Source organism: Myotis brandtii, unplaced genomic scaffold, assembly GCF_000412655.1.
Source record: "Myotis brandtii unplaced genomic scaffold, ASM41265v1 scaffold113, whole genome shotgun sequence".
Taxonomy (NCBI): domain Eukaryota; kingdom Metazoa; phylum Chordata; class Mammalia; order Chiroptera; family Vespertilionidae; genus Myotis; species Myotis brandtii.
The window spans coordinates 126,255-151,434 of NW_005353887.1; the positions used below are offsets into that span (position 1 = coordinate 126,255).

General features: G+C 36.3%; 1 protein-coding gene across 1 annotated transcript in view; it reads right to left on the reverse strand.

Moving 5' to 3' along the window:
• Nucleotides 1–7,578: 7,578 nt before the first annotated feature.
• LOC102256539 (serine-rich coiled-coil domain-containing protein 1-like) overlaps nucleotides 7,579–25,180 on the reverse strand; it is a 972,873-nt gene continuing 955,271 nt past the window's right edge. Inside the window, exon 9 of the mRNA XM_014547713.1 lies at nucleotides 7,579–8,292. Coding sequence (XP_014403199.1) covers nucleotides 7,807–8,292 — 486 coding nt within the window. The 3' untranslated portion in view covers nucleotides 7,579–7,806. The remainder of the gene's footprint in view (nucleotides 8,293–25,180) is intronic.

A 25,180-nucleotide genomic window follows, 5' to 3' on the forward strand; every position in this document is an offset into this window, starting at 1 on the left:
AACCATAGGTCATATTACATATAAATTATAAAATGTATCATCATGTTGTTCACTTCAGTTTTTTGAAATCACATTATATATTAGTATACAACAGAGAAGCACCCTTTACTCTGAAGTTGCGAGACTATAGAGAATACCTGATGGTTTTAAAGATATAATGTTGGTTATGCTTTCAAGGCATTGCAACAGCATTTTAAGTGTGTCATCTTCCCTATTAGCTGGTCTGGATGCCAAATGGATATACATTCAGGCACCTTTTCAAACGCTTTATAGCTGTTTTCAAGCATCCATCTTCCAGGCATCTTAGAAAACTCTGTGTGTGCATGTGAATGAGCTTGCAAGTGAGAGAGAGAAACAGAGGATTTAGAATTTTGTATATTTTGTGTTGTTACAAAACACATAGAATCAATAAACAGGGTTTTGTCAACTATAAAGCCCAAACATTGTAAGATACATTTTGAGTTGTGACCAGTTGTAAACATGGAGATAAAGAGTATAGCTGAGAAAGAAGAGATTCCACACATGTATTGAAATGAAATGATAGCTTCATATTCCCGTAATGGTCCCTGGGATATTGCACTTTATTATTGCATATCAGAAATTAGGAGAAGCTTGGTGGCAAAGAAAGTGAAGACACAAGTCATGTCAACCGGCTGATGAAAACATCATCACAACTTCCAAGAACCTGAAAGTAAATCACATTGCTTGACGCCCAGTTTGAATGCATCTGAAAACCAATCTATTACCAAGACAGCCTTAGAGCAAATTGTCATAATCAAAGCATTTAGGTAGCATACAACATATTTATGGTTTTAAAATTTATTATGCAGAGAAATTATGCATATTTTTCTAATTGTCATGCTTAAGTGTATCAATCTTTTCTCAGAATGTTAATCAAATGGTGGCATTTCTTTTCATTGAATAAAATCACAGTTTTTATTGAGAAATCAAGACCACATAAGAAATTATACTATGGCATTCAATATTACTTAAAAGTGGTAATTTCCAGAGTACTTAACTATTATTTTTTCCACTAAATTTGTAGTTTTAGAGAATAGAAAACATTATCATAAATGTTAATAATCTCAGACCCCTATGTATTAATATACATCAAATAGTTTTGTGGGGTTTTTTTCCCTCTTAAAAAGCAGGGTACAGCTAACTTAATACTCAAATCTCTTGCATTCCTAAAAACAGGATTTTGGAAAAGACAGTCCATAGTAGGGTTACATCTTATTCAGAGATTACTTAGGTATAAATGATTAACTACAAAATAAAATGCATTTTATTTAAAAAAATTAGGACAAATAAATTTGCATTTGCCATTTAATTTTAACGCCCAAATAAGAAAATTTAAATAAGCTGTAATTTTTGTCCCTAGGTAGAAATATTTAAACTAACTTTGTAAATATCTTGTTTTTTAAATGCATATAAGGCAAGACAAGCATATGGAATTCAATGATGTCTATATCAGGATCAGAAAATAAGAAAAAGAAATAATAAGAATTTGACAACTAGATTATTTTTCACGTACTGTATGTTTTCCTTATGTTGGACATTTTATTGGATCTCTTCTTAAAACAAATAGCATGAAATTTTTTCTCAGTATTTTTCCCAATTGCCTTTAAGAAAAGAAAATTAGGATGTTAGATTTCTTTGGGAGGTAAACTTGATATCAGATAAATGCCTTCCTCTTAGGGTTCTATACTTATTGATCTAAAAATCAATAATTGCTCTAAATGATTTTGAATCCATAGTGTTTTGATTTGCTAACATAGATCGTTGCTCAGATTTTTTCGCTAGCAATATTAATGGCATTTTTAAAAGTAAAGGACATTGAGGCAGCAAATATTTTCTTGAATCACTCTGCCTCCTTGGTGGAGAGACTACTTTGGAGGTAAACATAGTATAAATCAGTGGTTCCCAAACTTATTTGGCCTACCGCCCCTTTTCCAGAAAAAATATTACTCAGCCCCCGGAAATTAATTTTTTTAAATTTTAATAGCAGTTACTCATCGCCCCCAAATGCACCTGTGGCCATCACCACCCCCCTGGATCGCTGCAATGCCCACTGGGGGGTGGTAGCACCCACTTTGGGAATCACTGGTATAAATGGAAAGAGCAACAGTTATAGAATCTGGTTTAGTGAAACATACATGCTCTGTATCTTGGGAAAATTACCTAAACTTTCTGATCTCATTAATTAAATGAGTAAAACAATAGTAAACTCACTAGTTGGTTGTAAGATGAAAATGAGTGCTATGGACTGGAGTTTGTGTTCCCCCCACATTAATTTGTTGATGCCTTAACCCCAGTGTGATGGTATTTGGAGATGAAGCCTTTGGGAGGTAATTAGGATTAGATGAGGTCATGACGGTGGGGCCCTTGATGGAATGGGATTAGTCATCATAAAAGAAGACAAACAAACCACACCTGTTTCACTCCCTTTCATGTACGAACACAGTGAGAAGGACACAGCTGTCTGTGATCTTAAATACCCAGCTTCCAGAACCATAGGAAATAAAAGTCCATTGTTTAAACCATCCAGCCTATAGTATTTTGTTATAACAACCTGAGCTTACTAAAGCAAGGAGGTAATGTTAAGAAATGATAAGCTGTAGAAAGCTCCTTATCTTGAATTTTATGTTCAAAATGAAAAAGTATGTTTGTTAAAGTGATGAAGTTAATAAGGCTACACTGAAATTTCTCTAGTAAGAACCATGATATCTCACATCCTAAATCACTTACTCAGGTGTAAGAAAGTCACTCTGCATTAATTAGGAGTTTTTATTGTGTCACAAATTTTGTGAGAAATTCTCCAAATCTAAAATAGAATGAATTGCCTTTATTCTTTTCCATACCCAGAAAGTAATATATTCAACTTTTGTGTGTTTTTGGTTACATTACTTAGAACTACAACTGGGTTGTGAGCAAGATCAGGTTTATTATAAATACACTAGAGGCCCGGTGCACAAAATTCATGCACAGGAGGGGAAGGGGTTCCCCTCAGCCCAGCCTGCACTCTCTCCAATCCGGGACCCCTTGGGTGATGTCCAACTGCCGGTTTAGGCCTGATCTCGGGGATCAGGCCTAAACCAGCAGGTGGACATCCCTCTTACAATCCTGGACCACTGGCTCCTAACCACTCACCTGTCTGCCTTCCTGGTTTCCCCTAACTTCCCCCACCTGCCGGCCTGATCGCCCCTCACTGCCTCTGCGTGCCGGCCTGATCGCCCCTAACTGCAAAAATCGCCAAACACGCCCCCAACTGCCCCCTCCTTGCCGGCCTGGTTGCTCCTAACTGCCAACTCCCCACCAGCCTGGTCAACCCTCACTGCCCCCCTGCCAACCTAATCGCCCTCAACTGCCCCCCCCCACTAGCCTGGTCACTCTCAACTTCACCCTCCCCCACCAGCCTGGTTGCCTCTTACTGCCCCCCCTGCTGGCCTGGTCGCCTCCAACTGTCCCCCTCTGCCAGCCTGGTTGCCCCTAACTGTCCCCCCTGCCAGCCTGGTTGCCCCACGCAGCCTGCTGTTCAGTTGTTTTGTCATCCCTCACTAACCCCGCTGCTGGCCTGGTCATAGGCAGCCATCTTGTGAGGTTGTGAGGGTTAATTTGCATATGACCTCTTTATTATATAGGATAGTTCATGTATATGTTGTGATTCTGCCTATTGGTGAAAAAAATTGGCACAGATTAAGACTTGAAAAGTAAAAATTTGGCAATGATCATGAATTTTGTTAAGAGAGTGGGCTTCTTTGTTTGGTTGGCTGATAGCTGGCTATTTACTTTTATACTACAGTGAAATTCAACTTTTTATAAGAGCCCAAACTTGCTTATATTTTCTGTCATCCCTGCCATGTGTTTATATATATAGCCTAGAGTTGGCATGACAAAGTAAGAACATGGGGGCAGAGAGTGAACAAGAAAAAAATTTAAATTCCAAGAGGATTAAGTTCCTCAAAAATATCATGTATGGTTAAAGTATTTTGTACAAAAAAGAAAATAAAAATATACAAAAAGACCTGATAATAAATAATGCCTTAAGAGTTAAGCCCCAGAATGCAATAAACATCTTAGTAAAAATGAATCAGTGCTGCATTTAAACAGATATATCAGCAAGGGCAAAGCTTCTGGCCAGGGGGAGTGTGATTCAGTCAAGTGGGTGGCGCTCACAGACAGCACCTTTGTAGTCACCTCTCTTTCTTTTTCCGTTTTGATCTACACCTGGCTCAGTGGAGTTGCAAGGGCTGTTTTTAAGCACTTCATACTTCTAAAGGTATTTGGAATGTAAAATTCTGAAAGTGAAAAAGTGGAGCAAAATTGAGATTATAAGTGTAAGATTATACCCAGTATTCCAAGTTACACACTGTAATGGGATACTACTTCTTGAAAATGATAAAGGTGATAATGAATGTGGATAATAAATACGTAGAAATAATACTTGTTATTCAATAAATTGCTCCTATTGTTCCATTGATAACTAAGTTACTCAGAAAGTTCTAGAAGAGTGTGATAATTTATCATGTGGATGTAGTCCTTAAATACATGACAATTTAAAAAAATAACTCTTTTGAGGGGAGGTATTATCTGTATTAAACACATACAAGGCAAAGAAAACAAAATGTGAAATTTTCTTTGAATTCAGTAACACTCAGATAATAGTGGCCATGGGCTAGGACTACCTCTTGGCATATATAGGGTAAAACGGAGGTCATAACACGGATTAATCATGAAAGTCTTTGTAAACATTTTAAATTAGGTAAGTGTGGGCATGCCTACACATGTTTAATATTGACTAGTGGCTTGCTAGTTCTTTATACCTCACTCAATAAATAACAGAAACAACGTGAACAATGTGTGGCTCTAGGTTCTTCCCCTGAGCATACTGATACTTGTAGGTTTACCTTTAGCATTGCAGCTACAGTTTCCTGTTGCCATTTGCACAGACCACGGTGCTCCAAAGAAGCAAAAATAGTTTGAGAGAGAATTCAAAATTTCACTGTGACTGTTAGCATATAAAAAAATCAGTTGAAAAAAATCACTGAGTTCCATAGAAATACAGTTTCATGTTACAAGAGAATTACAAAAACGGGCACAGTTTATTTCAGGTAGAAACAGCTTTTCCTCGAGGACTATCTCTTCTTAGGTGTCCTTCAAAACACATTCTAAATTCAGAAGAGACAATTTGCAGCAGAACTTTTACAGGGTTACGTAGGCTTAGCTACACATATACATGCACAGAAGAAAGAGGAAGGGAAAGAAACACAACTGCTCCTGTCAGAAAAACAAGCACTTTTTCCCCCTGGTGTCCTGTCTTTGGATATGTACTGCCTTGGAGAAAATGTATAAATCATTTTTACACATGGAACTGTCTTAGAAAACTAGAGATTTTAGTACAAAGAAATCAATCCGCTGAAAGAATGCCCATATGCTCTTGTTTTGAGTTTCTATATATACACCAGAGGAACTTGACCCCTGTTTTACAGTTACTGATGGACGTTGGCATGGTGGGCTTACACCTTCTCCAGGCCTGAGTTACACTTAGTATTACAAATAATATTATAACAATGCTGAAAATACTGGTACAAAACAGCTTTAAGATGATATTTCCAAAAAATATCCCTCCATTTAAAATTGAACTGCTTAATCCAGGTTTTCTTTTTGAATGTTTCAGCTTTAAAAAAGGTTTTTCAAGAAAATACTAGTGTTTAAAATGTCTCTTAAAATGTCTATTAAATGACAGATTTTCTTAAATAGATTATTTTTTTTACAAAGCATAATTCAAAAGTCTATCTTCCAGGAAAACAAAACTATAAACTCCAAAAGTCCAGATCAAAAACATTATTTGTGATACACAGTTCTTCCATATCCTGGGAAAAAATCCTTGATCATTTTATCATGCTAACTTATTTACAGAATTCAAATACTCTAGCAATACACAGAAACTTTCTGGACAAATAAAACTGAATTACATAATTAATAATCATCATTTTTCTGGTTTTCTAGCATGTCTTAAATATTGCCTGGTCCAAAATGTATATCTGCATAAGTATTATAGCTTCTAAACTATAGCCGGAAATTTTAGATAGCAGTCTAATTAAGCCAAGCAAATCATAGTGCATATTGTTCTCTTCTGGCAGCATTACAAATGCACAAAGAATAAAAACATTTGGCAAACATTTGTCTTGATGCACATGTGTCTTCCTTTAGAATTGCAAGTATAGCATATGCACTAGACTCTTTACTCTTATCAATTCTAATCAAAGTTTGAGAATTGCGCCAAAGTTTAATAGTTCAAGCTAAGGTAGGAATCTAATGGCCTTTCCCCAAAGCCTAGAGCATTTTTGTATTAGGAGATGCTTTTTACACACAGCTTTAATTTAAGCAGGTTAGTTAGATGACATGCTAAAAAACTGCTATCTCAATTTCCCTTTATTCATTACATTTGCACATGCAGATGGATTCTGTCTGTTAGAGAATGCCAGGAAAACAGATCATGCAGTAGGTATGACAAATTTCGATTTGCATGAACTATGCCTAATATGGATACTGTGATTAGCTTTTATCTTTGTATAAGAAAACTGCAGACCTGTTTCCTACTGGTTTCTGTTTATTATTTATTTTTATAGCTGCATATAGTCTGGTATTAATTAGCCATAAAGAAATTATCTTGATTTATTGATCAATCTCATGTGCGTTAAGTAAAACACAACAGGCCTTATTTGTTAAAGAGAAATATTTGCCATCAAATGAGTGTTAAATACTGAGATCAAATCACCAAAGTTCACGTTTTTAACTTTTCCTTCCAAAGCTAGATGACTAAACAGTCAAAACAGTGTATACTGAGCTACCAAGAAACTGACTTTCTGTTCCTCAACTCATCTTGTATGGGTAGGTGCATACAGGTTGAAACTGAATATACAGAAAAAATAGTCGAAGATTTTAAAAAATACAAGGAAAGTGAAGTAAAATAAGTTTCTTAGAATGTTCCATCTGTAAAACTTGGAAAAATATGCTGACATGGCCATGATTAAAAGAGCAAGCATATCATGCTTTTTGCATCATTTGACAGAATTTAGCCAACTTTACCACCTCCCTCTGTCCTGTCCTAGTACTTCAACATCACTAGCAAAAACTATAAGACATTTTTGTAAGATCAGAGCTGTCATTCTCTATTTGGCTAGCAATTACTCAGTCTAAAGTCCTTTTGAACTAGTGTGAACTAAACATTTAGAGGCAAAAGAAATAGACCCCCCCTCCCCTTATAATGTGACAAGATAAGCTTGAATGTAAGTGATAGAGAGACAAACGTATCTCTAGGTTACATGCAAGCAAACTCCATTCTTCAAATAAATACACCACCAAATATAAGATTTAAAATCCATCTTCTCTTTTCCTTCTATTAACTATGTAAGTTAAAATTCTTTACAATTCCTTCATCTACTTATTTCTCACATCTATTTTCACAGTTACGCCATTCAATGAATAGAGTACTATCTGATATTACTTTCAGGAACTTCAATAGATATCAGTAACTGATAAAGATAAAAAATAAATAAATTATGGACTATATAAACCAGCAAGATGGTCCCATTTATTATACATATTTATATAATAAAACCTTCAAGGCTATTAAACCTAATTCAATTAACATGCTTGAACCCTCTTTCTTAAAAAAAAAGTACACAATTCATTGTTTATAACCAAAAATAAAAAGAATAAAAAGTACGTGACTATTGAAATGTGAGCTATGAACGAGAAACACTAACCATCTTTACTCAGAGACAGAATCGGGTGATGTAATTACCCATCCTGTTGGCCTAGAGTCTGCAGCTCAGTGGTGTGTAAATTGTGATGGAGAAAAACATTCTTTTTGCTGTATGTGTGTAAAGAGATTGGCCCTCTCGGTGGCTGTCCGAACCTGCCTGTAAAGGTTGAATGCTGTCGGGCCACAGCAGCTTGGTCCTTTGGTTTCTCTGAGGACGTGGGGAGCCCTTCAGTCTTAGCTGTTGGCTTCAGAGAGTTCTGCCCAACAGTGGCCCTTAAGTTCTGGGTGACCTCTGAAGTGAGGCTTTCACAAGTTCCTCTTGAGTGTTTGATAACTTCCACTAGTTCCTTGTCCTTCAAGAAATTATTTAAACACATACTTGATAGTTGACAGGTCTTGCTTTTGTAGGGGCTTGTCTGGTCAGCTGACGAGTATCTAAAACGGTCCTCGGTGGGAGTATGTATTGCTTTTCTGTCCCTTGTGCTGAGACTTTGGCTCACAACTCGGTTTCGATATGTAGCCTATGGTAAGGACACAGAAAGAAAATTATGTTTAAAAAAAACGTTCATTGAAGACAGAGTGATACTTTCACATTTTGTGTGCAAACCCCTACATTTTCAGCAAGCCTTTAAAAAATCTGTAGAATTCTTCATGAGATTAAATTTCTCAGTGCAACATCACTACCAATAGTCAATAAATGATTAACTTATTCTAAAAATCATTGTTTTAAAAGCTTTATATATTATTATTTTTAAAAATCCTCACCCAAGGATATGTTTGGTTTTTTAATTGAGTTTTAGAAAGAGAGAGAGAAAAAACATCCACCAGCCAACACCACCCCCCAGCACACACCCTGACTGGGAATTGAACCCACAGTTCAGGCATGTGCCCCACCACCAGCCCCAGGAATCAAACCTGCAACCCTTGGGTAAAAGGGGTGACACTCCAACCAGCCAACTGAGCCACTCGACCAGGGCTGAAGGCTTTATGCTTTTAGAGCAGTTTTAGGTTTAGAGAAAATTGAAAGGGAGGTACAGAAATTTCTAAAGCACATAGGCGTAACTTCCCCCCAATCAACATCACTCACCAAAGTGGCACATTTTTTACCAAGGATAAACCTACATTGACACATCATAATCACCCAAATCCAGTTTACATTAGGATTCACTGTGCATTCTATGGGTTTGGACAAAATTACAATGGCATTTGTTCATTATTATAATAGAGTATTTTTACTGCCCTAAAAATATCCCCTGGTCTTCCTATTCATCTCTCCACTATGCCTCCTACCCCTAGTAACTGCTGAATTTTATCATCTCCATAATTTTATCTTTTCCAGAATGTTGTATACAGGCAGTCCTCGGGTTACATCAGACTCCACGTACATTGTTTCGTGGTTACGTCGCCATCTCCCATTTATTTATATATTAAAAAAAGTTCCGTCATTTCAACATATGTGCTTTATGTTTTTTATTATTTATTTACCACAAGTAAAGGTCAGGAATTGTTATCTTTCTTTCAAATTATTTTTTACTGTTTCACTTCATTACTGCTATTTATGTATGTGCTCCATGTGAGTGATGTAGGTGCTTATGTAGGTGGGTTCCGACTTACGGTGAAAATTGCATTATGTCCCGTAGGAACGGATCTCCAATGTAACCCGAGGACCTATTGTAGTTGAAATTGTACAGTATGGAGTCTTTTCAGATTGGCTTATTTCACTTAGTAATATGCATTTAAGGTTCCTCCATGTCTGTTCATGGCTTGATAGCTCATTTCTTTTTGTCCTTGAACTAAAAGGCATTTTAAAATGTGTTTATCTAATTTCCTAAATTTGAATTTTATAGGTTTACCTGAGAATATAGATAATTTGAATAAGTAATGAACATCAATGTATGAGCCTATTCATTTTTTTCTGGATTTTATACATTATATTTACTTAAATAAATGTGCAGAGAATTTTAGAATGATCAATGTCATAATTTGTATCAGCAAAGTGGTAACATAAAAATTTAAGAAACTAAAACAATGTCTCAACATTGACCTAAGGAGGACAATAGAGTACCTAAAATAAATTTCAACATGTATTTCATTTAGAATTTTTGGATGCACTTTATTAATCAAAATCAGGTACACAGTATATGCCATCTTCTTTCTCACAATGTTTATATTCTAACTAGAGGCCCAGTGCACGAGATTTTTGCACTCAGGAGGGGGGGTCCCTCAGGCTGGCCTGCACCTTCTCACAGTCTGGGATGTCTGACTGATGGCTTAGGCCCGCTCCCCATGGCCTTAAGCCGTAGTCAGACATCCTTAGTGCTGCCGCGAAGGTGGGCCCCTGCACTTGCCAGCTGTCAGCCCGGCTTGTGGCTGAGTGGCGCTCCCCCTGTGGGAGCACACTGACCACCAGGGGGCAGCTCCTGCATTGAGCATCTGCCCCCTGGTGGTCAGTGCACGTCATAGCGACCGGTTGTTCAGCCGTTTGGTCAATTTGCATATTACCCTTTTATTATATAGGATTATAGAAATAAAACATAGCTCATTAAGTCATGCTGTGGGAATAAAGATTGCAAGCTGGTACCAGAATTCCTCTTGAAGAGAAAGAACACTGTCTTGTTTGGAAAAACACATTGAGCTAGAAATTGACTACCTGTCCTATTGCTCTGGTGGTAAAAGGGTAGGGTTTATTGTTGATAGGAAGAATGAAGAGAAAGAGAGAAGAGAGTAGAGCAGATGGCAGTAGGTTGGTATAAAACATTCTGAAGGAGCCAGAAAATTTCTGGATACTTGACATCTAAATGGAATAGTTTTAAATGGTTATCTTTTCATTGTTCCCTAAAAAGCCATTTTTGCAAACCTGATCTCTACTTTGAACCCCAATTCCCTTATCCAGCCACCATCACTTTGATTAATATCACTAATTTGACATAAAACCAAATAAAAACAAACAAACATGATTTTGACTCTGAAACCTATCCTTCCCCAGATAGCTTCCTCAGTAATAAATATCATCCTTATCAGGCTATCACATGGAGATTACTTTTGCTTTCTCTCTTTTCTTCACACCCCTTCAAATCATGTTCTTGCTAATGTACTGGAAAAAAAATGCAACCTCAAGTCATCTGTCCACTTCTCTTATATCCACTCTATCCTCCTGATTCAATTTTCAGATACATATTAAACATTTAAAAATAAGCATATGCTGAATAATATTTATCTGCTGAGATAATACTAAATACTATTTATGAGCATATATTACATGCCAAGCATTCTTCTAATGCCTTAACATATTCAATCCATGTTTGAAGTAGTTCCCCTCATCCTCATTATATAGACTAGAAAACTGAGGCTCAGTGAGTTTGGACCCTACACTGGTGCACGGTTGACAGTCTGCTTGGTGAACCACAAGTTCATTCTGCCTTCCAGCGGATCCCCTGGAATATTTCTGAAAGGTATCACATTTTTCTAAAATAAATTACATGCAGAACAATATTGTAATTTAAACGGATGTTTCAAGATTACCATCACTGAGATGAATCTCCTGCTCTTCTGCAAAACTAAGGTGTATTGGGGGATAACTGGGGTGTCCATATGCCTTTTCAGGTTGAAGTATTTTACTAATCATGCCTTTCTTTTATAAAAAAAATGTCTTGATTGTTAAATGTTCATTCTGGTTTTTATGTGCCCACTTATAGCAGACCTTCTCTATGACTTCTAATTTGCCACTTTAACTCGTCCATAGATGAGGAGTAGAGGAAGTCAGGTTGGTTAACTCTTGCACAAAAGAAACATTGCCTGATTTACAGCAGACGTTTCAGAGACTTTCTTGGGAATAAAAGGAATAAACTATTTCTATTCAATTTTCATTCTCTAGAAATGTTTCTAGATTACTGCTTCTTGACTCTTTTCCAACACTTCTAGGTATTTGGATTTCCTTAGAAGAGTGAGCTTTGATAATCTCTTCATCTCTCTAACTTTACTGCTATAAGAATTTTACTTAACTATTGAATCAGTTACTGACAGGCTCCAAATCAACACTGTGCTTAATATCTGCATCCAAATGTTAGACACATCCTGGATGCTCTTTGTAAAATATCCTGATAAAAACTTTCGTTTCAGGACAAAAGGGACACAAGAGGCATTAGTAAATTCATTGTGATAATTATCAGTGGAAATGTTTCTTTTTCATTTCTATTTTTATAGCTGCTGCCTAGGAAAGTAGAGAAGGTGGGTGGAGATCATCTCCATTACATTACATTGGGGGAAATAGCCATTATTTTCTTTATGTGGTCATTTTAGCCCTCCTAGAATATTATATTAAATTGAATATATACTTTTAATAAAGATATATTAAAATAATCGAACAACTCAACCCACAGGCAGCCTCACTACTCTTTCTCTGATATGGTATCTGATACCTATAAGGAACATGAGTATCTACTATAAAAAGAAACAAAATCAAGGCTCTCCCTCTCAATTTTTAAAGAAAATGCATATTTAAATTACCCATTCCTGTGTGCTTCACATAGATTGCTTTTGACATCTTAGACTTCAAATCCCCCCTCCTTTTTAAGTTCTTTATGATGTTTACCATTAATCCAGGGCTCATCAAATACGTAGGAGACTGTATAGCACAGGGGTTAATGGCAGGGATTTGTGGTCAGACATATGGATTAATTTATTCATTTGATAAATGTTTATTGACTGTCATTGAGAGCAAGACACTGCATTACATGAAGGGAAACAGTGCTGTTCATAAAGGAAGTGGCTCCTGCCTTCAAGCAGCTAAAAGTCTGATGGGAGAATCAATCAGAATTAGACACTGTCTAGCTGGGTAAGTTTCTTATCTTCCCTAAGCCACCAATTTCCTCACCTGTGAAAGGAAGATTCACATTCATACCTGTGTTGACATACATAGTTATCTAATGACAGCAACAACACTAATTACATGAATAAAATAAAGTGACCAGTAAACCTAGAAATTACCTTGGTAGATGCGCATTTCATCCTGTGGCAGCTAAGCCCCTTTGAACACTTCTATTTAGACTGAATAAAAGCAAAGTAACTTAGTCCAGAATATTTAAGTAATTTTACATTAATTGTTGTAGTTTGGTTCCCCAGAACAGACTCTGAGACAAATATGTGAGACAATAAACAAAACATTTATTGGAGTGTATTCTCAAGCCAACACCTGTGCAGGAGTGAAGGAAGCAGGGTCTGGCAAAGGGGGGATTAAAGTGCTCTGCAATTACACTATCTCAGATAATCACACAGAATCTAAAGTTTGTGTGACTTTTCCTACTTGTCTCCCATTTAGACAAGTGGTTGGGAGCCTTATACCCTTATTGGACATGGGCAGCCTCTGGGAAAGGGGTGTGACCTCGAGTAAGCAGGCTTTCCCTTATTATTTTTCTGCAGGGAGAAATTCTTGGAGAGGAACTTAACTTGTATGCTATCAGCTGCCAACATTTTCAGCAACTGGGAAAATGAAAGCTTTAGTTGTGAAAGGGTGTGTTTGTGTGTGGGGAGTGTGTGTTTGGGACAGGGGGAGGGAGAACGGAAGCACAACCACAGCATCCACTACACTCATTATCCAGTTGGTATGTTTAATATATTATGAGACAATTTGGCATAATGGTCAGAATAATGAACTTTTAGCCAAATACTCTAATCTTGACTCTGCTGCTATCAAATGGTGTGACCTTGGATGAATAAATTAATTTTTGTGGGCTTCTTTTTCTGAGCCTATTGAAAGAGATGAGGAAAATATCTTGGAGAAATACTAATATTCATTTAACTCCTTTTCCAGTTCTAAAATTCTACATTTAAAATTCTACATGTTTGGAACATGTTTAGACAAACATAGGAAAGATCCCCTTAATTCAAAATATAAAAATATATTTTGGCACATAAATATTTGTATTTGGTTACTGTAGCCCAGAGGGAAATAAATAATACCAATTAGTAGCATGATAAAGAAATTAATTCTTTCTGCAGCTCCTGGGATCACATCCCTAAAGGGAATTTTCAGTGCATATGCTTAGCTACATCTTTCTCAAAACTAGAAGTAAATTTCCCAAAACTCATATGTTAGTTTTTAGGCAATTTAGTTGTCAAAAAGCTATTTTATTACCTATCCTTACAGTTCCTAGTAGAGGGATGAATAGATGGCAAATACAGTGTGAAGATTATAACAAAATCAATTCTTTTTTTTTTTTTTCAAAATATATTCTATTGATTTTCCACAGTGAGGAAAGGAGAGGGACAGAGAGTTAGAAACATCGATGAGAGAGAAACATCAATCAGCTGCCTCCTGAACACCCCCCACTGGGGATGTGCCCGCAACCAAGGTACATGCCCTTGACCGGAATCGAACCTGGGACCTTTCAGCCCGCAGGCCGATGCTCTATCCACTGAGCCAAATCGGTTACGGCTACAAAATCAATTCTTTATTTCCCTATTATATTTTCTCTCTAATTTCTTCTGAAAGCAGATAGTCTGCATTTCATTGAATCCAAGATCACTGACTTTATTATACATATGACTAAGAAAGGAAAAACAAACAAAAACCATGCTAATTAAAAACAAACAAAAACTATATTCCATTTACTTATTAAAATCAGTGTGACCCAATAATTGGTCACACCAACCTCTCGTGCAATTTCTTCTTTCTTCAGTTTCTTATGTTTGATAGACAGTTCAGTCACATTTATCTCAGTGGCTATATACATGTGGGTATATTTCCTCTTTAGATTTCATAAAGCATTTGGTTTTAATTTTAGAAGAGGGTATGAAACTGAGGCAATCAAATTACAAATATATATATTTTTTACTCATATCAATATTACACCCTTTTTCGTTCTTTGCTGGGTTTCCATATACAAAATTACTGGTTATAATACCAGATCATAGTAAACACTCCTTGGATGATATTCTTAAATGAAAACTCAACAAACTTAGTACCAATATTGCATTGAACTCAAAAAAAAAGGGACAATATAAAGCTTTAAAATCTATACATACAGCAATGCAAACTCTGTTACAACCATGACCTGGTTGAAAGCACTGATTTTAAGATTCATCTAATTTTAGGGATCTTATTATCTTTAAAAAATTGTCTCATAACTGATGCAAAATATAAATGCAGTAATCATGCCAATATATATAGTCCCATTTTTATTAAAGTAGGGTAATAAAATTAAAGGGGGAATGTAGCAATATTTCTAACACTGATTAATGAATTTTATGTACTTTTTCTGAAGTTTTTCCTTTTTGTGAACTATACTGACAATTGCCAAAAAATGTTATCAGTTGTTACTACTTCCTGTGATTCTTTCTTGCATTGATTAGAACTTAATATATGATTATTTTTTATTTTAAAATATATTTTTTTCAGCAAATGTTCTTCACTTAACAGAAAATAGTATTGTTTCACATCTAGAATTGTTCCTAAAGGGATAGAAACACATGAAACAATTCCTGATAGCTAGGTAGAAAAAAAAATGGTTTACATTAGAAAAATGGCTAATGTTAAATAGTATTTTAAAAAGTCATAAAGTTTACTAAAAATATCAACATTATGATTTGAATTCAAATAAAAGAAGAAATAATATTAAATTACATTAAAGTGAGCCAGTATCATTGGTCAGAGTTCTTATAGTAGAAGCTAAGTAGTAATTCTTAGATGATAATTCACATTGAGAAATACACTTCCTGAGTAAGTTCATGGTTTCCTACTAATGAGTCCTCTAGATCAAATAAGATAGGAAATGCAGAATACTGTATATTTTATTTTTAAGAATATAAATTTTGAACCCTATGCATTTCTACACCCAAACCAACTAAAATACACGTTTCATATGGGCAGGCACTTTGCCTGTTTTGTTTAATGCTGAATCCACTGCTCATAACAGTGCCTGTTATTTAGTAGTATTTCCTTAATATTTATACAATCCAGAAAAGATTCTATTACCATGATTTCTTTCCTCACTGACAGTTTATATAATACTAGGGGCCCAGTGCATGAATTTGTGCACCTTGAAAGGAACTGTGGGCTGAGAGGCTATGGTGGGCACAGGGGTGGGTCTCGGCCCATCCTCCGTGCCCCACCTGACCCCTCCCACCATGGCCCCTGGTCCCCTGTCTGCCGGCAGCCCTACTCCTACCACCTCCACTCCCACGCACTGATGGTGCAGAGCGATTGAGGCTGATGCCAGCAGTGGGTGCTAGCGGGACCGGCGCCATCAGCAGGTGCGAGCACCAGGTGGAACCACAGCGCATGGGAGCAAAGAATTTTCAGTAACCACCAGAGGCTCACTCCGATGACAGCCACGGGTGTCCCGCCTTGGTCTGGCACCCCTGCTCACCTCCACTATCCCGCTGTGGCCAACGCCCACCATGTACCATGCTCTGCTGCCTGCTGCCGATGCCGCCAATGTTCCGTGCATGCCCCCTGGTGGTCAGCACACGTCATAGCAACTGGTTGTTCAGTTCTGCCATTCGGTCTATTTGCATATTAGCCTTTTATTATATAGGATGGAGTGTTCTTTTCCTTGATATATTTTTCTCTCTCATTGCTGAATAAGTTGATTACTTTGATGTATACAGATTGACATTTCATCTGGATCTTAAACTACCAAGCACTGGTCATGTCTATTTTGCTTCCCTTCCTTCCTCCCTTCCTTCCTTCCTTTCTTGGGAATGACTTTTCCCAAGGGATAGGTTACTTTTCAGGGATGTTTTTATAGTTTCAACTCCCCCTTAGTTGTACCTTACCCAATAAGGAAAGACTTATTATGTAACTACAAGATATACTTCAGAGAAAATAAACCTTTTATAACCACCAAAGCAATATAATGTTATGTCTATAGCATTAAATATCAAAGCAACTGAAAAAAATCTCTTTAAGTACATTGCATCAAAACTATGGAAAATGAATTGAAAGGGAATTATGGTGAAGCAGCAGTTCTTAATCTCTTTTCTTTCTTAATCTCATTTTCTCTTTTCTTCCCATGTATCAACATGACATAGAAATAAACTTCTTTGGCCAAAACCAGGGATAGGAAAATAGTCCCATTAAAATATCTTTAACTCAACTCTTATATATTTCTTTTATGTAAACATTTTGAATTCAGAAATACAAACAGAAAAATCAGCATCTTCTCTAATTATAAAAAGTATAATTTCTGGTGTCTTAGCAATTGTAGCAACATATTATTTAATATACAGACTCAACAAATGACTGTGACCCATTTGATACTGCCCAGACTTGAAGATTAACTGGGTTGGTCACTTCTTTAGTGCAGAAAATAAATGTTGACAGCACCAGCTGAGGCAGTGTAATAAGTGAATGACAGAGCAAACTCTATAATAAAGGCCGAATAATAAAAAACTTTCAATATTGTGAAGTCAATAAGCCATCTCTAGGTTAAATATGATTATGTATATGAAAAGTGCTTTGAATAAAGGTATGTACAAATAATATTACTCAGTAACATATTGAAATCTATAAATAAGTTTTCAATATATTTTCTTTTTTATTGAGGTAAAATTATATATATTTCATGTGTACAATATTATAATTAGACATCTGTGTACACTACCAAAAGTGATCACCACAAGAATTCTAGTTTCTATCCATCACTATAGAATGGATCCCCTGTACTCATTTTACCCATCCCCCATTTCCTTCTGATAGCCACAACATTTTCTCTAACCATGAGTTGGTTTTTGTTTATTCAGTACTATTTTGTGTGTGTTTTTTTAGATTCTGCATATGAGTGAAATCGTAAGGCATTTGTCTTTCTCCATCTGACTTATTTCACTTAGCATAACAATTTCCAGGTCCACCCCAGCTGTCTATACATATATATCATATCTGTTTTCATTCATCCATCAGTGGATACTTACTTTGTTTCCAAAGTTTGGCTATTGTAAATAATGCTGTTATGAACATAGGAATGCATATGTCTTTTGAAATTACCATTCTCATATTCTTCAGATAAATACCCAGAACTGGAAGAGCTGGATCATATGGTATTTCTATTTTTAATTTTTTGAGGAATTGCCACCTTATTTTCTATTCATGGCTACACTAATTTACATTCCCAGCAATGATGTACAAAGGTTCCGTTTGCTCTACATCCTTTTCAACACTTGTTATTTATTGTCTTTTTTTATTTTTTTATAATAGTCATTCTAACAGGAGTGAGGTGATATTTCCTTGTGGCTTTGATGTGCATTTCTCTAGAATTAATGGTGTTGAACAGTTTTTCATGTGCCTGTTGGCCATCTGTGTTCATTCTATTAAAAAATATTTATTGATTTTAGGGAGAGAAATGAAGGAAGAGAGAGAAAAATAAATTTGTTTTTCCACCCATTTATACATTAATTGGTTGATTGTTGTATGTGCCCAAACCAAGGATTGAACCCACAACCTTGGCTTATTGGGACAACACTCTAACCAACTGAACTGATGGCCAGGGCCTCTGCCCATTTTTTAATCATGTGTTTTCCAGTAGTTGAGTTGTATGAGTTCTTTAATATTAACTTCTTAACAAATATATGATTTGCAAATATCTTCTTTCCATTTTGATATGGTTTCCTTTGCTATGCAATCACTTTTTAGTTAGACATAATTCCATTTATTTATTTTTGTTCATTGCCCATGACTTTGGAATCAAATTCTCAAAAATATTGATGAAAAGCATGTCAGATTACCAACTATGTTTTCTTCTAGGAATTTTATGATGTCAAGTCTTAAATGATATCAAGTCTTACATTTAAGTCCTTTATTAACATTGAGTTAATTTTTGTGTATGGTGTAAGATAGCGGTCTACTTTTATTCTTTTTCATGTGGCTGTCCAGTTTTCCCAAGACCATTTATTGAAGAGACTGTTTCCCATTTTGTGTTCTTGGCTGCTTTATCGTAAATTAATTGTCCATATGAGGGTGGGTTTATTTCTGGGCTCTCAATTCTGTTACATTGACTTGTGTGTCTGTTTTTATGCCAATGCCATAGCATAAAATTTTTAATTATTATAGCTTTGTAATATAGTTTGAGACCAGAGAGAATGATACCTCTAACTTTGTTCTCCTTTCTCAACACTTCTTTGGCTATTTGGGATTTTTTGTGGTTCCATTCAAATTTTAGAATTATTTGTTTTGGTTCTGTGAAAAAAAATGCCATTAGAATTTTGATAGAGGTTGCATTGAATTTGTGGATTGCTTTGGATAGTAAGTGCATTTTAATAATAGTAATCATTCCAATTACTATTACAGAATGGAATATCTTTCCATTCATTCACAATTATTTTCTTTCTATCTAGTTATCTTGGATACTATTATAAGGGTCTCTTTAATATATTTTTCTCTAATGATCTTTGTAAATTCTCTTAAAGAAAGGTTACATTAGCATTGTGACACGTGTTAAAGAAGAATTAAATGGAAGTGCTCTGTACATAGTTCCCTTCCCTTTGCAGCACACACCTTAAAGAAACCCCTGTTGTTCTACTCTTAGAGGATGGGTTCTATAGCGTTCCAAGAAAATGCTTTATTGACAATGGAGTCTACTATTGGAAGAGACATAAAGATCTTTTCTTGTAAAACTTTACCACACTAGTTTCTATCCTAGTTTTAATGAGATCGATAATTTACGCAGTGTGGTGATGAGTGCTTTCAAAACCCGATTATTTATCTGATACCTAATGTTGAAAAGATCTATAGAGAAGCGATTCTTAAATTTGCTAAATTCAAGAGAACATATGTTATATAATTTTAGAAAAATTATTAAAAGGCTTATAAGTCATTTTAGTTCAGATTTTATTTATAACAATCACTAAGATTTGGGAAATATTTATAATGTGTCAAGATATGTGCTTTGTTTTACCAGAATTTCAGGGTTAGCAGGCAGCAGAATATGAACTGGATTTCAAACATTTGGATTTCAAAACCCAAGCTCTAAGCCAAGAGTTTTTTAACCTCAGGACTATTTACATTGGGATTACATGATCTCTTGTAGGGGGCTGTCCAGGACACTGCAGTATGCTTAGCAGCATTCCTTGCCTCCACCTCTAGGTGACAGTATCACCTGAATCCAACTACAACAACCCAAAGTGTCTCTAGACCAGTGGTTCTCAACCTTGGCTGCACATTAGAATCACCTCGGAATCTTTTTAAAATCCTGATTTCTGGACCTCATCCTCCGGAAATTCTGTTTCTTTGTTATGGAGTGGGCCACAACAGTAGTAACAAAGAAACAGAATTTCCGGAGGATGAGGCCCAGAAATCAGAATTTTAAAAAGATTCCCAGGTGATTCTAATGTCCAGCCAAGGTTGAGAACCACTGCTCTAGACATTTCCAAATATCCCCTTGAGAGCAAAGCTGTCCCTAGTTGAGCATCACTGGCCTAAACTATAATGTTTCCCCAAGTCAGACAGTAAAAGTAACCAATGCAGCACCTCTAGAAAGAAAAAGGCCACATACAGAAACAGCTATCCATTTAAAAAATCATTTACAGCCCTGGCTGGGTGGCTCAGTTGGTCAGAGCATCATCCCATGCACACAAGGATTGCCGGTTAGATTCCCAGTTGGGGCACTTACATGGGTGTGGGTTTGATCCTCAGTCAAGGGCATGTACAGGAGGCGACCAATCGATCTCTCTCTCCCTTCCTCTCTCTCTCTCAAATCAAAAACATCCTCAGGTGAGGATAAAAAGTAAAAATATCAAAAATCATTTATAACCAGTAGGAAAGCAAATTTAGGCTTTTATACTTTTTGTTCTTTAAAAACACATAATGATCTTTATAGGCTAGACCAGGGGTCCTCAAACTACGGCCCGAGGGCCACATGCAAATACAAATATTGTATTTGTTCCCATTTTGTTTTTTTACTTCAAAATAAGATATGTGCAGTGTGCATAGGAATTTGTTCATAGTTTTTTTTAAACTATAGTCTGGCCCTCCAACGGTCTGAGGGACAGTGAACTGGCCCCCTGTTTAAAAAGTTTGAGGACCCCTGGGCTAGACACTTTTGCGGGCCCTTACAGTGATTAATTAAAAATATTAGCTCATTTACTAAGTCAATGTAATGTGCTGATAAACATTGGAAGCATTTATAAACATAAATCTTGATCAACAAGACAAATAAGCACCACATCCAGTATGGTACATACAATCTAAGGGTTTCTTCATTCTGAATGACCCAGGAAGCTTTAGGGTTCTGATATGTTTAATTAGGCAGCACTTCATTCAGTACTCTAACAGAGGTCTTAAAAAATAACTGGTCCAGTACAGACAGGAAATGGAGGAATATTAACAGTGTCATGAACTGCTTTAAAAAAAAAATGTTCCTTTGCTTTTTCGAAACATAATCTATTGGTGTGAAGTAAATTGGTAGACCTGAAATGTCCCTCTTTCTCAATGGCAGCCATTGAAGTGTCAGTGTAAACTCAAACTACATTTATTAAAAATTACAGACTGTCCTTTTCCTGTCATCACTGACGAATAGGACTTCTAAAGCAGTTATAAATACCAGGCCACGTCTCTGCGGATTTTGGCACATTGCTGCATCTTTTTATATCCTTAGATGGTGAATCTGTTTTCAGTGATAAAGAAGAATTTGTTGAAGGTCTAAGAAATGCTCTACCACAGAGAGATTGTATAGAGAAGTAGTAAGTGCTTTGCAAGCAGGAAGCCTTTTAATAAGTTCAAGTAATAAGCAAAAAGAAACATTCAAAGTTTCAGGCAGGCAAAGCCTATTTTTTTTTTTCAGAATGCACAACTTATCAAGAGGAAATTGTCTGGAGTGAAATTATTTCTTCTGACTCAACCTCACTCCTAAATTCTTTAGGGTATACTACATCCTCTTGGTGGGCATTTAGGATTCAACTAGGGTTAGAGAACTTGACTAAGATAAGCAAGTTAAATGTTAGGAAGGTCAGCTAAAAGGCAGAGTTCCCAAGAGAGAAAAGTATGTCCCTCTTCCCACAAGAAAAATTAAAATATGCAACAGTTGTGTGTGTTTTTCTCCCATAAACCACTTGGCTTATCCATTACTGTTCTGATTATAACTAGAGTAAATGAAGTCTGTACAGGATTAATCCTGAAGAATAATAATAAGGTGTGTGTGTGTGTGTGTGTGTGTGTGTGTGTGTGTGTGTGTTTTGTAACCCAGTCTCTGTGAATAATTCTCAGTTAAAAGGTGACTTAAATGAGAATTTTAGACAATTACTGCTTATAATAGCAATGTGGGCATATAATTAAGAACTTGATTCAGAAGAAACCTAAGAAAGTATGATTTTATACAAGTGATATTCCAGAGAAATGTGATTTCTAAATGAAAAGAATAAGTGAGGGCTTAAGCTAAATTTATATTCCTAAGGGAAATGAAGAGGAAATAATTCTTATGTGTTTGCACAACAAATCACAATAATGGACAATTGCAGTGGTTTACTACAGCAACAACATGAAAAATGAGTCTCCTGTCTAGACACTGCTTCCCAATATCTAGCACATATTAGATGGCGCAATGTTTCTTGAATAAAAGCAGCATTAAAAAATAATCACAAAAATTCTTATATTCACATGATGTCTTTTGTGTGAATAATTCAGTCTTTATAGCCAATTGCTGTGGCTTTATAAGATAGAAATATTTGTTGTATCCAATACATGAGAAAATATACCTATAAAATTAAGAATCTAGACTACTGTTTATTCCTCTTCATTTTAGTAGTTATTAGCCTGATTAAATAATGTGAATCCTAACCTCTTTGCTTAAATGATTCCATCTAAAGAGTAATTTTACCCAATAAACTCTGCTAGGAGACTTCTAAAACTATGACATTATTTACCTCATGTACAAAATAACCTGGCAAAAGAAATGAAATAAAAATACAGCAATTTTACATGGCTCATTGTTGTTTTATATCAGTACTAAAGGCCCAGTGCACGAATATCTGCACAGGGTGGGGGAGGGGGGTTTGTCGCTCAGCCCGGCCTGCACCCTCTTGCAATCTGGAACCCCTCGGGTAGGGTCCCTAGGCCTGGCCTGCGATCAGGGCCTATCTGGGCTTTCCTTCCCTCAGCTGCCGAAAGCGGGCCCTGCCCCCGCCACTGCCACTGCTTGCCATCTGTGTGGCACTGCTCCCTCTGCCCCCACCACCGGTTGCTTCCCTCTGCTGGTGATAGGCATGGGGCACGATTGCTTGGCTGGCCTGGGTTTCCCTCTGTGGGGCACCCACCCACCACAGCGCTGCCAGCCAGATTATTCCTGAAGAAAATGGTTTGTAAGAATGACATTGAAAAAAGGGGAGACAAATAGTATAGCTCAATTCCCCCCACCATTACAATAACTGTCAATGTAGTTAACATGAAGGAACTACTGCCCAAGGATACCAGATCACTTGAGCATCTCCCTAGATTCACTGATCCATTTTTTCCACAATATTCTTTCATTATTTAAAATTTAAAAGTAAACCAAATTTCATTTAAGAAAATTCAAGGGACATATATAGGATAGTAACATGAAAAATAACAAAACTGATGACTTATGCTTGATGATTTGGTGACACAATACTATTTAAAAGTCCTTAAAATTTATAATATCAAAATAATATTACACACATGTATGGAAATAAGAAGTATGCAGAATGTTTTGGGATTTTTTTATGAAGTAAGACTCATTTTTACCTACCATCTGATTTTCTGAAATGATTTTATATAGTATAAATAAAAAATAAGACACAGCAGGGAACAAATTCTAGAGTAAAAAGCTATGGACCCAATATCATTTTAAAAATTTAATTCTTTATTGTTTAAAGTATTACATATGTCTCCTTTTTCCCCCATTGACTTCTCCCCAGTCGTTCCCACCCCCCAGCATATGCCCTCACCTCCCTAATGTCTGTGTCCATGGGGTATGCTTATATGCATGCATACACGTCCTTCGGTTGATCTCTCAACCCCTCCCCACACTCCCGCCTTCTTTCTGAGGTTGGATGGTCTGTTTGATGCTTCTATGTCTCTGGCACTATTGTAATTCATCAGTTTATGTTGTTCATTATATTCCACAAATGAGTGAGATCCTATGTTATTTATCTCTCTCTGACTGGCTTATTTCACTTATCATAATGCTCACCAGGTCCATCGTGCTATTGCAAATGGTAAGAGTTCCTTCTTTTTTACAGCAGCATAGTATTCCATCATCTATTGAAGGATACTTTGGTTATTTTCATCTTGTAGTTTAGATTAGATTTCCAAATGTAAAAATAAGTGGAGGGCATTCTGATAAAGAGAAATAAAATAAGAATTATTTAAAGAAGAATGACTGGTTCTGGTGCATAGGAATATAATGAAGAAACTAGGTTAGACTGGGGTGCAGACTTGCAAGATAAACTATATGTATTTTTCATTTATTTATCCATTCATTTATTTGAGAGATATGTATTTAACCTCTATTGTAATCCAGGAATTATTTGAATACTTTGATATTAATTAGTGGAAATCGATAAAAATCCTGGCTGTCTTGGATCTTGCATTCTGTGGATGGTGCAGCCTGTGATTGTTGGTTGTGGGATGCTGAGTAGGCCTCGACTATGCTAGTGACATTAGCAATGGAGAAAAATGAAATATAGAAAGGACAAATAAGATAAATAAGCAACATTGCCTATCAACTAACTGGATGCTTAGGAGAACTGTTATTCTTAATAAGGGTGTCTGGTGGACCCACGCTATTGATTATACATGTAATCTACCTGAATACAACAATGTACCATTCATGATCTTGATTTTATTTATGACAGAGAGTTCAAAAAGGATTCAAGGCATCTTACAGAAATATGTATAGTAAAATTGGATAAATCTTCATACTCTGTTTCCAAACTCTCAGAGATTGAGCTTTTATAACAAAAATAATCTGCTTATCAAGATCACATATTATTCACAAAGCCCAGGGGTTCTCTAGAAAATTGTCTTTCTTGGATCGCTAAATAATTATTTGTTTAAAGTATTACATATGTCTCCTTTTTCCCCCATTGACCTCTCCCGGGTTGTTTCCGCTCCCCAGCACATGCCCTCACCCACCTACTGTCTGTATCCATGGGTTATGCTTATATGAATACATACACACAAGTCCTTTGGTTGATCTCTCACACACACACCCGGCCTTTCCTCTGAGATTGGATGGTCTGTTCAATGCTTATATGCCTCTGGATCCATTTTAAGTTGTACATTAAATTCCACAAATGAGTGAGATCATGTGATATTTATCTATCTCTGACTGGCTTATTTGGCTTAGCACAGTGGTTCTCAACCTTGGCTGCACATTAGAATCACCTGGGAATCTTTTTAAAATCCTGATTTCTGGGCCCCATCCTCCGGAAATTCTGTTTCATTGTTACTAATGTTGTGGC